This window comes from Scyliorhinus torazame, chromosome 5, assembly GCF_047496885.1.
Source record: "Scyliorhinus torazame isolate Kashiwa2021f chromosome 5, sScyTor2.1, whole genome shotgun sequence".
In the NCBI taxonomy this organism is placed as follows: Eukaryota; Metazoa; Chordata; class Chondrichthyes; order Carcharhiniformes; family Scyliorhinidae; genus Scyliorhinus; species Scyliorhinus torazame.
Window position 1 is genome coordinate 327,224,240 of NC_092711.1, and position 13,560 is coordinate 327,237,799.

The 13,560-nt window shown below is 46.8% G+C and overlaps 1 protein-coding gene across 1 annotated transcript in view; it reads left to right on the forward strand.

Moving 5' to 3' along the window:
• Positions 1-13,560, forward strand: part of adgrg4a (adhesion G protein-coupled receptor G4a) — a 721,014-nt gene that overhangs the window by 20,454 nt on the left and 687,000 nt on the right. The window contains exons 5-6 of the mRNA XM_072501541.1: positions 3,346-3,477; positions 3,784-3,906. Of these exons, the coding sequence (XP_072357642.1) occupies positions 3,346-3,477; positions 3,784-3,906 (255 nt within the window). The remainder of the gene's footprint in view (positions 1-3,345; positions 3,478-3,783; positions 3,907-13,560) is intronic.

Below are 13,560 nucleotides of genomic sequence, written 5' to 3' on the forward strand. Positions count from 1 at the left end.
TAGTCCCCAAAGTGATACTGCCATTACAATGCAAATCCTGGCTATTCTGGGAATTATTTCTTACTCTACCCGAACGTCTTCAAATAGCTGCTTCACTTTGTTTGTTTCAGTCTTTCCCTTGTCTGCAGACAAGGCTACTTTGTATTTTAAATATTATCACTTTTACCTCATCAATCCCAGGCTTTTAACCCTTAAATTTCCCACTACATTTATAATCCAATTCCCTAAAACCTTCCAATCGTCACAATGATCCAATGGCTTTTCAACGCTCTGTGACTTTACTAAACAGTTACCTGTTCCGGTTCCTAGTTTCCTCTTTTCCGTTTACTCCAGACTTATTGAAAACTTTCCTTCATTTGTTTGGTTCCCTTAACTAGCTGGTCTTTAGATTTCTAGAACTTGTTTTCTTAACTATTACTCCATAGTATGGCTTTTATTCTAACAAGGGTGAAAGAGACGTTCCCTCTAAAATCAACTGTTTCTAGCAGAGATGTGAGAGAGAGCTGCTTTTTCTCTCACTACCTATCTTCCACAGTGATCAAATTAGCTAAACTAAAACTTAAAAGCTTCTCTACCTTACAAGGGCCTAGTTGCTAAGCAACCACTACTGGTTTATTTACTCTTCACACCGTTGCCCTCTCGCAGCACAATGGAATCACAGTTAGATTTTAAACCAACCCCCAGACATACAAACACCTTTGTCCGGCATGAATCTTACTACGGATTTTACCCTTCCAGGCACAGAAACATTAAATTAAATCCACTTATAACTAACTTATTTCTAATGATTACCCATACAAATATAAATCCCTTAAAACTCCCTTTGTTTTCCTAACACAGGTTCAGACTATCCCAACAGTACAGTTCTCTCTTTCCCCAGTGCTGCTGCCAGTGACTCCTGAATCAAAACCGTTTCCCCCCCCTCCCACGCCAATCTCTGAGCGATGTATTCAGTTCTCTGACCTTATTTATCCCTCTGCCAATTAGCTCGTGGCTCAGGTAGTGATCAAGGTTCCGTTGTTTTAATTTAGTCCCTTGCTGTTCAATCTCTTTCGGCAGAACCTCTTTCCCGGAACTCTCTGTATCATTTCTATTGTCATGTTAGTGTCCCTTTCAGAATGTTTTTTGTCTTATCACATGGCTTCAGTGATGGCATTGTGTGGGTGGAGCTGGGCTGTGGCTCTGAGAGTTTTTGGGGGGTTTTGTTTTCACATTTTGACTGCAGTGGACTCAGGCAGAGAACAGAACTGTTGGGCTGCCTCTCTATCCTCATTTTAAAAGTTATTTCCAGACTACTTGATAACTTAAGAGAGATAATTGCTTTGTGGAAGGAATTCAAACCCGCTGTTTGGAAAGGGGAACAGAGTATCAATAACAGTCTTATACCAGTGAGAATGCCGTGTGCTGGGCCACGCCTTTGAAAAGGGGTTTCTGGTTTTACTTGGATTTTATTATTGAATTGGAACAGTTAAGGTGAAATTCACTAAGGATTATACACTGATTACTGTAGCTGTTTGGGGTCTTTATGTTTGTAGTTGCTAAAAATTCTTGCTGTGTGTGTTTATACAAATGTTAACTACATTCTTAGAATAAAACTCAATATAATAATCACTTATTGTCACAAGTAGGCTTCAATGAAGTTACTGTGAAAAGCCCCTAGTCGCCACATTCCGGAGCCTGTTCGGGGAGGCTGGTACGGGAATTGAACCCGCGCTGCTGGCCTTGTTCTGCATTACAAGCCAGCTGTTTAGCCCACTGTGCTAAATCAGCCTGTTTGTTTGATTAAAAGCGCCTAAGAACTCTGTTGAATAAATTTAATTTCGTCCCTTCCTGCTCAATCTCTCTCGGCAGAACCTCTTTCCCAGAACTCTCTGTATCATTTCCATTGTCATGTTAGTGTCCCTAAAGGCGGGCTCGTGTGCTCATCTTCGACAAATTCAACATAAAGGTTGTAGGTCACATGGACTCCATAATATTCTTTGAAGTTGTTAAACCCTGGTCCATAACAAAATTGGGGGCTCATCTGGGATAAAAGTCTACCTTTTGTGATTGTGTTGGTTTAGTGAACTTAAATACAGTGAGGGGTGAGCATATTTGTGTTTGCTTTTTCAGGTGTGGCATTCCAGTTTAAATAAGGGGCGGGATTTTCCCATCGGGCAGCTAAGTGCCGACTTCGGCGTAAAAACAGAAGTGTCGTCGGCGCCCGTTCCGAGACCCAATTCTCCGGGCCACAGTGGGATAGCACGGCACTGGAGTGACCCACGTTGCTCCAGCTGCCGTACCCGGCGTGAACCTGGCACTGTGGGGTCCGCGCATGCGCAGTGGCCTTCTTCCCCGCACAGGGATCCAGGAGACGGCGCGGAGGAAAGGAGGCCCCCAGCCAGAGAGGCCGGCCCGCCAATCGGTGGGCCCCGACCGCGGGCCAGGCCACAACGGATGCCCCCTCCCCAGAGGCCACCCCCGGACCCTTCAACGGCGAGGTCACACCGGGTCAAAGGATGTTAGAACGGCGCCGGCGGGACGCGGCTTTTTGTTGACGGCCGCTCAGCCCATCTGGGCCGGAGAATCGGTGCACGGCCCGTGCTGGCCTGGGCTAGAGAAACAGCACATATCCCGACCGGTGCTGTGCCGACCACGCCGGCCCCAATGTCTGCGGAGAATCGCGTCCTGCTATCGGGCCGGCGTGGCGCGATTCGCGATTCTCCGACCCAGCGGGGAGTCGGAGAATTCCGCTCAGCAAGTGTGTTGTGGACAATGGCGCTTTCAGAGGCTCAGAAGTTTTTGGGGTGGAGAAGGTCACGCGCAGTATCTTACAGAGAATAAAAAAAGGCATTTAAATTTGGCAAAAACATTTCAGTTAACATTGCTTGACAAAATACGAAAAGAAGATGTAATTATGGCAGTGGCTGAGCATTTAAAACTTCCAGAGCCACAGCCCAGCTCCACCCACACAATGACATCACCGAAGCCATGTGATAAGACAAAAACCTTTCTTAAAGGGACACTCCCAGGACACTATCCACATTGATCATAACAACTAGAACCTTCTCCTCTGTCTCCAGGTCTTGACATGTCCTTAACCCGAGCAATGGATAGACAACCTTTGGGCTTCACACTCCTCGCTGAAAAGAACTACAAATTAATTCATTAAATTTTAAACTCCCCAGCAGGTGGGATTTGACCACTTGTCCTCCGGCTTGTGGATTACTGGCCCAGTCAGATCACCACTGTCACCAGCCCCAGCGCTAGTTCCAGAATTTTAAAAGTGAAATGAAATTCTCAGAGCAGTGATGGTGCCTCGTTAGGCGGAGAGAGGTTTTAAATCAATCTGTTGATTGATTACAGATCTTTATGAATGTGACATCACTCGATGACCCCGTGGCTTTTATTGTGTTGCCTGCAATGTTACACAAAGAGAAAGAGGCTGCTAAATCCCGGATACAATTCCACTTTTATGAAGAAACATCCCTTTTTGAGGTAAGGATTTCATCACTCTCACCCTAACTTAAATCATTCATGTTAATTTTAATCTGTGAGTGTTTATTCATCTGCTTCACATCAGTGCAAGTGTGATTTATCGGAGTGTTCACTTATCAATATTACATTAAAGTGTGGCCTAGTCTTACAGGCTGATGTGTAAATATAATCTGTTTGAATGATCAATATACATTTGTGCAATCAGTTGTTATCTCTGATTTTAGTTCGGTCTGTGTTTATTGAGATCACTGTTGACTAATCCTGCCTTGGACAATGAAAGTATTTTTTGACTGTTGTAACCAATAGGACAGGAGCCTGAGCAACCAAATTCTGAACAGCTATGTGGTGTCCAGCAGTATTGATGGAAAGAATGTTAAAAATCTCAGTGATCCTGTGAAAGTGGTTCTACAGCACTTAATCTCAAACGAGGTATTTCAATCCTACTATTCAGCAGAAACTCAATGGTCGCTGATAGCTTCTCGTATGAACAAACTGCTGTTCAAATTCAGAAATGGCCACTGGGTGTGTAACAGGGGAGGGGGGGACATTGTAATGGAGGCTGTATAATCAGCAGGTATGTAAAGGGCCAGTGTTTGCAGGTGATAGGTATATGTTGGGCTGGTGTGTAACAGGTGAGAATTAAAGGGGTGAGACTGTAACAGGTGGGTTTGCAATGGGCGGTTGTGTAATGGGTGGGGGCTGGTGTATAATGGGTATGTGTGTGCTGGGCAGGTGTGTAATGGGTGGGGTCAGGTATATGATGGGAAGGTGTGTAATGGGTAAATGTGTAACAGGTGTGTCTGTAATGGGTGGGTGCATAACGGCCAGTCATGTAACAGGCAGGCACGTAACGGAAGGGGTGGGTGTGTAATGGGCAGATGGAATGGGTGGGTGTGTAATGGGCAGGCATGTAATGGGCAGGGTTGTAACAGGTGGGTGTAACAGGCAGGTGGGTAATGGGTGTGTGTGTAATGAGCAGGTGCATAACAGGTGGATATGTAACAGGCAGAAGGGCAAGTGTGTAGTAGGCAGGTGTGTAACAGGTGGATGTGTAACGGGTGGGTCTGTAGTGGGAAGGTGTGCAACAACTCACTGGAGGAGTAGGCCCCACAAATATCCCCATCCTCAATGATGGAGGAGCCCAGCACATGAGTGCAAAAGACGAGGCTGAGGCATTCGCAACAATCTTCAGCCAGAAGTGCCGGGTGGATGATCCGTCTCGGTCTCCTCCGGAGGTCCCAGCATCACAGATGTCAGTCTTCAGCCAACACGATTCACTCCACGTGATATCCAGAAATGGCTGAAGGCATTGGATACTGCAAAGGCTATGGGTCCTGACAATATTCCGGCAATAGTACTGAAGATTTGTGCTCCAGAATTTGCCGCACCTCTAGCCAAGCTGTACAACACTGGCATCTACCCGGCAATGTGGAAAATTGCCCAGGTTTGTCCAGTACACAGGAAACAGGACAAATCCAACCCAGCCGATTACCACCCTATCAGTCTACTCTCCATCATCAGCACAGTGATGGAAAGGGTTATGAACAGAGCTATCAAACTGCACTTACTCCGCAATAACCTGCTCACGGACGCTCAGTTTGGGTTCCGCCAGAACACAGAACACAGAACATAGAACATTACAGCCCAGTACAGGCCCTTCGGCCCTCGATGTTGCGCCGACCTGTGAAACCACTCTAAAGCCCATCTACACTATTCCCTTATCGTCCATATGTCTATCCAATGACCATTTGAATGCCCTTCGTGTTGGCGAGTCCACTACTGTTGCAGGCAGAGCATTCCACACCCTTACTACTCTCTGAGTAAAGAACCGACCTCTGACATCTGTCCTATATCTATCTCCCCTCAATTTAAAGCGATGTCCCCTCGTGCTCGACATCACCATCCGAGGAAAAAGGCTCTCACTGTCCACCCTTTCCAATCCTCTGATCATCTTGTGTGCCTCAATTAAGTCACCTCTTAACCTTCTTCTCTCTAACGAAAACAGCTTCAAGTCCCTCAGCCTTTCCTCATAAGATCTTCCCTCCATACCAGGCAACATTCTGGTAAATCTCCTCTGCACCCTTTCCAATGCTTCCACATCCTTCCTATAATGCGGCGACCAGAATTGCACGCAATACTCCAAATGCGGCCGCACAAGAGTTTTGTACAGCTGCAACGTGACCTCATGGCTCCGAAACTCAATCCCTCTACCAATAAAAGCTAACACACCGTACGCCTTCTTAACAACCCTCTCAACCTGAGTGGCAACTTTCAAGGATCTATGTACATGGACACCGAGATCTCTCTGCTCATCCACACTGCCAAGAATCTTACCATTAGCCCAGTACTCTGTCTTCCTGTTATTCCTTCCAAAATGAATCACCTCACACTTTTCTGCATTAAACTCCATTTGCCACCTCTCAGCCCAGCACTGCAGCTTATCTATGTCCCTCTGTAACTTGTAACATCCTTCCGCACTGTCCACAACTCCACCGACTTTAGTGTCATCTGCAAATTTACTCACCCATCCTTCTACATCCTCCGCCAGGTCATTTATAAAAATGACAAACAGCAGTGGCCCCAAAACAGATCCTTGTGGTACACCACTAGTAACTGGACTCCAGTCTGAACATTTCCCATCAACCTCCACCCTTTGTCTTCTTCCAGCTAGCCAATTTCTGATCCAAACTGCTAAATCTCCCTGAATCCCATGCTTCCGAATTTTCTGCAGTAGCCTACCGTGGGGAACCTTATCAAACGCTTTACTGAAATCCACATATACACCACATCAACTGCTTTACCCTCATCCACCTGTTTGGTCACCTTCTCAAAGAACTCAATAAGGTTTGTGAGGCACGACCTACCCTTCACGAAACCGTGTTGACTATGTCTAATCAAATTATTCAACAAAGAACAGTACAGCACAGGAACAGGCCCTTCGGCCCTCCAAGCCCATGCCGACCATGCTGCCCGACTAAACTACAATCTTCTACACTTCCTGGGTCCGTATCCCTCTATTCCCATCCTATTCATGTATTTGTCAAGATGCCCCTTAAATGTCACTATCGTCCCTGCTTCCACCACCTCCTCCGGTAGCGAGTTCCAGGCACCCACTACCCTCTGTGTAAAAAACTTGCCTCGTACATCTCCTCTAAACCTTGCCCCTCTCACCTTAAACCTATGCCCCCTAGTAATTGACCCCTCTACCCCAGGGAAAAGCCTCTGACTATCCACTCTGTCTATGCCCCTCATAATTTTGTAGACCTCTATCAGGTCGCCCCTCAACCTCCTTCGTTCCAGTGAGAAAAAAACAAGTTTATTCAACCGCTCCTCATAGCTAATGCCCTCCATACCAGGCAACATTCTGGTAAATCTCTTCTGCACCCTCTCTAAAGCCTCCACCACCTTCTGGTAGTGTGGCGACCAGAATTGAACACTATACTCCAAGTGTGGCCTAACTAAGGTTCTATACAGCTGCAACATGACTTGCCAATTCTTATACTCAATGCCCCAGCCAATGAAGGAATGCATGCCGTATGCCTTCTTGACTACCTTCTCCACCTGTGTTGCCCCTTTCAGTGACCCGTGGACTTGTACTCCTAGATCTCTTTAACTTTCAATACTCTTGAGGGTTCTACCATTCACTGTATATTCCCTACCTGCATTAGACCTTCCAAAATGCATTACCTCACATTTGTCCGGATTAAACGCCACCTGCCATCTCTCCGCCAAAGTCTCCAAGCAATCTAAATCCTGCTGTATCCTCTGGCAGTCCTCATCGCTATCCGCAATTCCACCAACCTTTGTGTCATCTGCAAACGTACTAATCAGACCAGTTACATTTTCCTCCAAATCATTTATATATACGACAAACAGCAAAGGTCCCAGCACTGATCCCTGTGGAACACCACTGGTCACAGCCCTCCAATTAGAAAAGCATCCTTCCATTGCTACTCTCTGCCTTCTATGACCTAGCCAGTTCTGTATCCACCTTGCCAGCTCACCCCTGATCCCGTGTGACTTCACCTTTTGTACTAGTCTACCATGAGGGACCTTGTCAAAGGCCTTACTGAAGTCCATATAGACAACATCCACTGCCCTACCTGCATCAATCATCTTTGTGACCTCCTCGCAAAACTCTGTCAAGTTAGTGAGACACGACCTCCCCTTCACAAAACCGTGCTGCCTCTCACTAATACATCCATTTGCTTTCAAATCGGAGTAGATTCAGTCTCAAAGAATTCTCTCCAGTAATTTCCCTACCACTGAAGTAAGGATTACCGGCCTGTAGTTCCCTGGATTATCCTTGCTACCCTTCTTAAACAGAGGAACAACATTGGCTATTCTCCAGTCCTCCGGGACATCACCTGAAGACAGTGAGGATCCAAAGATTTCTGTCAAGGCCTCAGCAATTTCCTCTCCAGCCTCCTTCAGTATTCTGGGGTAGATCCCATCAGGCCCTGGGGACTTATCTACCTTAATATTTTTTAAGACACCCAACACCTGGTCTTTTTGGATCTCAATGTGACCCAGGCTATCTACACACCCTTCTCCAGACTCAACATCTACCAATTTCTTCTCTTTGGTGAATACTGATGCAAAGTATTCATTTAGTACCTCGCCCATTTCCTCTGGCTCCACACATAGATTCCCTTGCCTATCCTTCAGTGGGCCAACCCTTTCCCTGGCTACCCTCTTGCTTTTTATGTACATGCCTTGCTTTTTATGTACGTGATCCTTTCCAGATGTTTATACATCCTATCTCTTATAAACCTTTCCAAGATTTTGCCCACAACAGAAGTAAGGCTCACTTGTCTATAGTTGCCGGGGTTGTCTCTACTCCCCTTCTTGAACAAGGGGACAACATTTGCTATCCTCCAGTCTTCTGGGACTATTCCTGTAGACAAAGATGACTTAAAGATCAAAGCCAAAGGCTCAGCAATCTCCTCCCTAGCTTCCCAGAGAATCCTAGGATAAATCCCATCCGGCCCAGGTGACTTATCTATTTTCACACTTTCCAGAATTGCTAACACCTCCTCCTTATGAACCTCAAGTCCTTCTAGTCTAGTAACCTGTATCGCAGTATTCTCCTCGACAACATTGACTTTTTCCTGTGTGAATACTGATGAAAAATATTCATTTAGCACCTCTCCTATCTCCTCGGACTCTACGCACAACTTCCCACGACTGTCCTTGACTGGCCCTACTCTTACCCTAGTCACTCTTTTATTCCTGACATAGCTATAGAAAGCTTTAGGGTTATCCTTGATCCTTCCTGCCAAAGACTTCTCATGTCCCCTCCTGGCTCTTCTTAACTCTCTCTTTAGGTCCTTCCTAGCTAACTTGTAACTCTCGAGCACCCTAACTGAACCTTCATGTCTCATCTTTACATAAGGATCCTTCTTCCTCTGGACAAGTGTTTCAACTGCTTTAGTAAACCACGGTTCCCTTGCTCGACCACTTCCTCCCTGCCTGACAGGTACATTCTTATCAAGGACACGCAGTCGCTGTTCCTTGAACAAGCTCCACATTTCCATTGTGCCCATCCCCTGCAGTTTTCCTCTCCATCCGATGCATCCTAAGTCTTGCCTCATCGCATCATAATTGCCTTTCCCCCAGATATAACTCTTGCCCTGCGGTATATACCTATCCCTTTCCATCACTAAAGTAAACATAATCGAATTGTGGTCACTATCGCCAAAGTGCTCACCTACTTCCAAATCTAACACCTGTCCTGGTTCATTACCCAGTACCAAATCCAATATGGCTTCGCCTATCGTTGGCCTATCTACATACTGTGTCTGGAAACCCTCCTATACACATTAGACAAAAACGGACCCATCTAAAGTACTCGAACTATAGCGTTTCCAGTCAATATGTGGAAAGTTAAAGTTCCCCATAACAACTACCCTGTTGCTTTCGCTCCTATCCAGAATCATCTTTGCAATCCTTTCCTCTATATCTCTGGAACTTTTCGGAGGCCTATAGAAAACCCCTAACAGGGTGACCTCTCCTTTCCTGTTTCTAACCTCAGCCCATACTACCTCAATCGACGAGTCCTCATCAAACGTCCGTTCTGCCACCGTAATACTGTCCTTGACTAACAATGCCACCCCTCCCCCTCTTTTACCACCTTCCCTGAGCTTACTGAAATATCTAAACCCCGGCACCTGCAACAACCATTCCTGTCCCTGCTCTATCTATGTCTCCGAAATGGCCACAACATCGAAGTCCCAGGTACCAACCCATGCCGCAAGTTCACCCACCTTATTCCGGATGCTCCTGGCATTGAAGAAGACACACTTTAAACCACCTTCCTGCCTGCCGGTACACTCCTGCAACTTTGAAACCTTACTCATGACCTCACTACTCTCAACCTCCTGTATACTGGAGCTACAATTCAGGTTCCCAATCCCCTGCTGAACTAGTTTAAACCCTCCCGAAGAGCATTAGCAAATATCCCCCCCAGGATATTGGTGCCCCTCTGGTCCAGGTGTAGACCATCCCGTTTGTAGAGGTCCCACCGACCCCAGAATGAGCCCCAATTATCCAGGAATCTGAAACCCTCCCTCCTGCACCATCCCTGTAGCCACGTGTTCAACTCCTCTCTCTCCTTATTCCTCGTCTCGCAAGCACGTGGCACGGGTAACAACCCAGAGATAATAACTCTGTTTGTCCTACATCTAAGTTTCCACCCTAGCTCCCTGAATTCTTGCCTTACATCCCTGTCCCCTTTCCTACCTATGTCGTTGGTACTTATGTGGACCACGACTTGGGGCTGCTTCCCCCTCCCCCTTAAGGATCCCGAAAACACGATCCGAGACATCGCGGACCCTGGCACCTGGGAGGCAACACACCAACCGCGAGTCTCTCTCGTTCCCACGGAATCTACATCTACCAATTTCTTCTCTTTGGTGAATACCGATGCAAAGTATTCATTTAGTACCTCGCCCATTTCCTCTGGCTCCACACATAGATTCCCTTGCCTATCCTTCAGTGGGCCAACCCTTTCCCTGGTTACCCTCCTGACTCCTTGCTTAAGTTCCTTCCTACTTTCCTTATATTCCACACAGGCTTCGTCTGTTCCCAGCCTTCTATCCCTGACAAATGCCTCCTTTTTCTTATTGACAAGGCCTACAATATCTCTCGTTATCCAAGGTTCCCGAAATTTGCCATATTTATCCTTCTTCCTCACAGGAACATGCCGGTCCTGAATTCCTTTCAACTGACACTTGAAAGCCTCCCACATGTCAGATGTTGATTTCCCCTCAAACATCCACCCCCAATCTATGTTCTTCAGTTCCCGCCTAATATTGTTATAATTAGCCTTCCCCCAATTTAGCACATTCACCCTAGGACCACTCTTATCCTTGTCCACCAGCACTTTAAAACTTACTGAATTGTGGTCACTGTTCCCAAAATGCTCCCCGACTGAAACTTCTACCACCTGGCCGGGCTCATTCCCCAATACCAGGTCCAGTGCCGCCCCTTCCCTAGTTGGACTATCTACATATTTAATTTGTTATGCTGTAGGTTTAACATAAGCGGCTTCCTTGTTGTGCACTTGACAAAGGAAGGTTCAGACGTGGAGATAACTTCAACACGTTTATTAAACTATTTACACTTCTATTACTCGGGTTCGACACTACTGCTAATCCTACTATAGCTACCCAGACTGACTAACCAGTTGCTGCAATCCACGTGGTGGGTGTAATATTGAATCAACCCTGTGTCTGTTCTCACTGACTGCCTCCACTGGAAAGAGGCAGATCATGTGTGTGGTGTCCTTTATATATGGGTTGGTGTAATGTCCCCCTGTGGTCGTGTCACCTCCGTGTGCATCGTGAATGTCCATTGGTCGTCTCCTATCTAACTGATTTTTTGGTTGAGTGTGTGTGTGATGTTTCTGTTGCTCCCTCTAATGTCTAGCTAGCCTACATGCATTTACATTGATGCACATCACCACATCCCCCCTTTTTTATATGTTCATATTTTCTGTACACTTTAAGAAAATTGAACAAAGAACAGGTAGATAAGGTAAGGTATATACAAGTCATGAGAACAGTGATTAAACAATAAGTCCAAATCATTTGTGTGAGTCCAAAAACCATCAATCATCATGGGCAAATGTCTCTCTTGGTTATGAACACCATCAATGTCCCTGTGCCACAGGAACCAAGAAGTGGTCAAATCACTTCGCTGTCTGATTTGGAGTCCCTTTCTTTTTCGATGTTTGTGATGGTGCTGTCGGATGGCATCTTGTAGCTGATAAGGTGTTGACGTTGAAGAGGTCCATCAACAGTATCAGTCGAGGTCATGGATGTGCCATATGGTGAAGTTGGATAAGACTGTACATACTGGTTCTGGCCACGTGCTGTGCTGGAAGGGTGATCCTGCTGAGAACCGTTGAATTGGAAACAGAATTGCTGCTCACATAAATACCTGGTGATGGTGTGAAACTAGAACCTTGCATCTGATAGGAATATGCCGTCTGACCAGGCTGGGGTGCAGCAAATCCTGGGCTGTAACTAAGGCATCCAGTCTGTAGTGCAGATTGCGCTTGCGGTAGTCCTCCTTCGGTCTTTATTCTATTAGTGGGCAATCCGCAGTGCTGGCCTGTTTGAGAATGTGCTGCATAGACTGCTGGCTGCTGCAGGCCTGAATACTGGGTTTGTTCAGCATGAGCTGTCATTGGCTGCACTGCTGGTGTGGAATAAATGTGTGGATATAGCTGTGGTGAATATTGGTGTATTCCTCTTGGACTGTAGCTGCTGCTTGTTATTACTGACCCAGTGTGATTGTTAAGTGATCCATCTCCTGTCGTTGTGGCATCTGCTGTCACCCTGAGCGTGCCATCACTGAGGTTGCGGCACTCCCTGTCTGGAATAAAGTCTGGCTGATGTGAATCAGAGGCGGCGTTTGTTTGCTCCCCATCTGGAGTCTGGTCTGTTTTTTGTTGATGCTCCCCGTCCGGAATCTTAGCAGGTTCACTGGAGTCAGCTGAGATTTCTTGAAGCTGCACGTCTGGAGTCGGAACATGCAGGAATGCATTGACTTGTGGAGAGGTTCGAGCGAATGAGGGTGGAAGTATCATGGTGTCACCGGAGTTACCAGTGGTCTCACAGTGATCGTCGAGTGCCTCTGTACACACTAGCTAAGGTCTGTCACTTTGCACATCTTGCATGGGAAGTGGGATGCTGTCGTCACTCGTCTCACATACCGTGGGTAGATCCTCAGTAGATGCTTGTTGTTCATTTGGGTTGGGTAAATTGTCAGAGTCTTCATCTGGTGGTGCAAACAATGTGGGTGGACTGTCATTGTCTTGCTGTCGTCCTTCATTTGGGCTTGGACTGGCATCGTCGCTTTGTTCTTCACTGTAGCTTGATAGACCGTCATAGTCGTCCTGCTGTGCACTGGAGCATGATAGACTGTCATAGTCTTCTTGCTGTTTACTTGAGCATGGCAGACTTGCATCGTCTGCCGCTAGTTGGTCCAAGGAGGTTGCTAGACCCTCATGGTCTTGTTCCTGCAAGGACTGCGCGTTGGAGTCTTGCGTTTCTGCAATTGTGGAGGCTGTCCATGAGCTCGCTGTGGAGGCTTGTGACACTGGAGTCACTTCTTGTTCGTGCAAGGACTGTGGCGTGGAGTCTTGCGTGTCTTCTTTCGTAGAGTCGGGAACCCTGAGCGGTGCGTGGACCACGCACTGTGTGGCAGCAGGCCACTCTCTGTGGGCTTGTACCGCTCTCTGTCTCTTGGTTTCAGGCTGCAGCATCATCCTGCACTCACGAGTCGGGATGTCATATCTGCCGGGCTGAAGATCCTCAAATCCGAAGAACGAATCCGTGTCTGCGTCGGATTCAGTACGGGGGTCGCCAATGTGCAACACGTCTAGTTGCGGTTCGGATTTGGTACTGGGGGAGCCTCCGAAGCTGAAAGGTTCGTCTGAGTCGTTGTCTTCTAGGACCATATCATCACTGTTTGTGTCGGAGCTGGCATTGGGCTCGCGAGGTCCAGAAAAAATGTAAAGGTCGGTATCGAAGTATTCAAGGTCGGAATCATCGGTTTGGGCGTAGGTAACTGCTT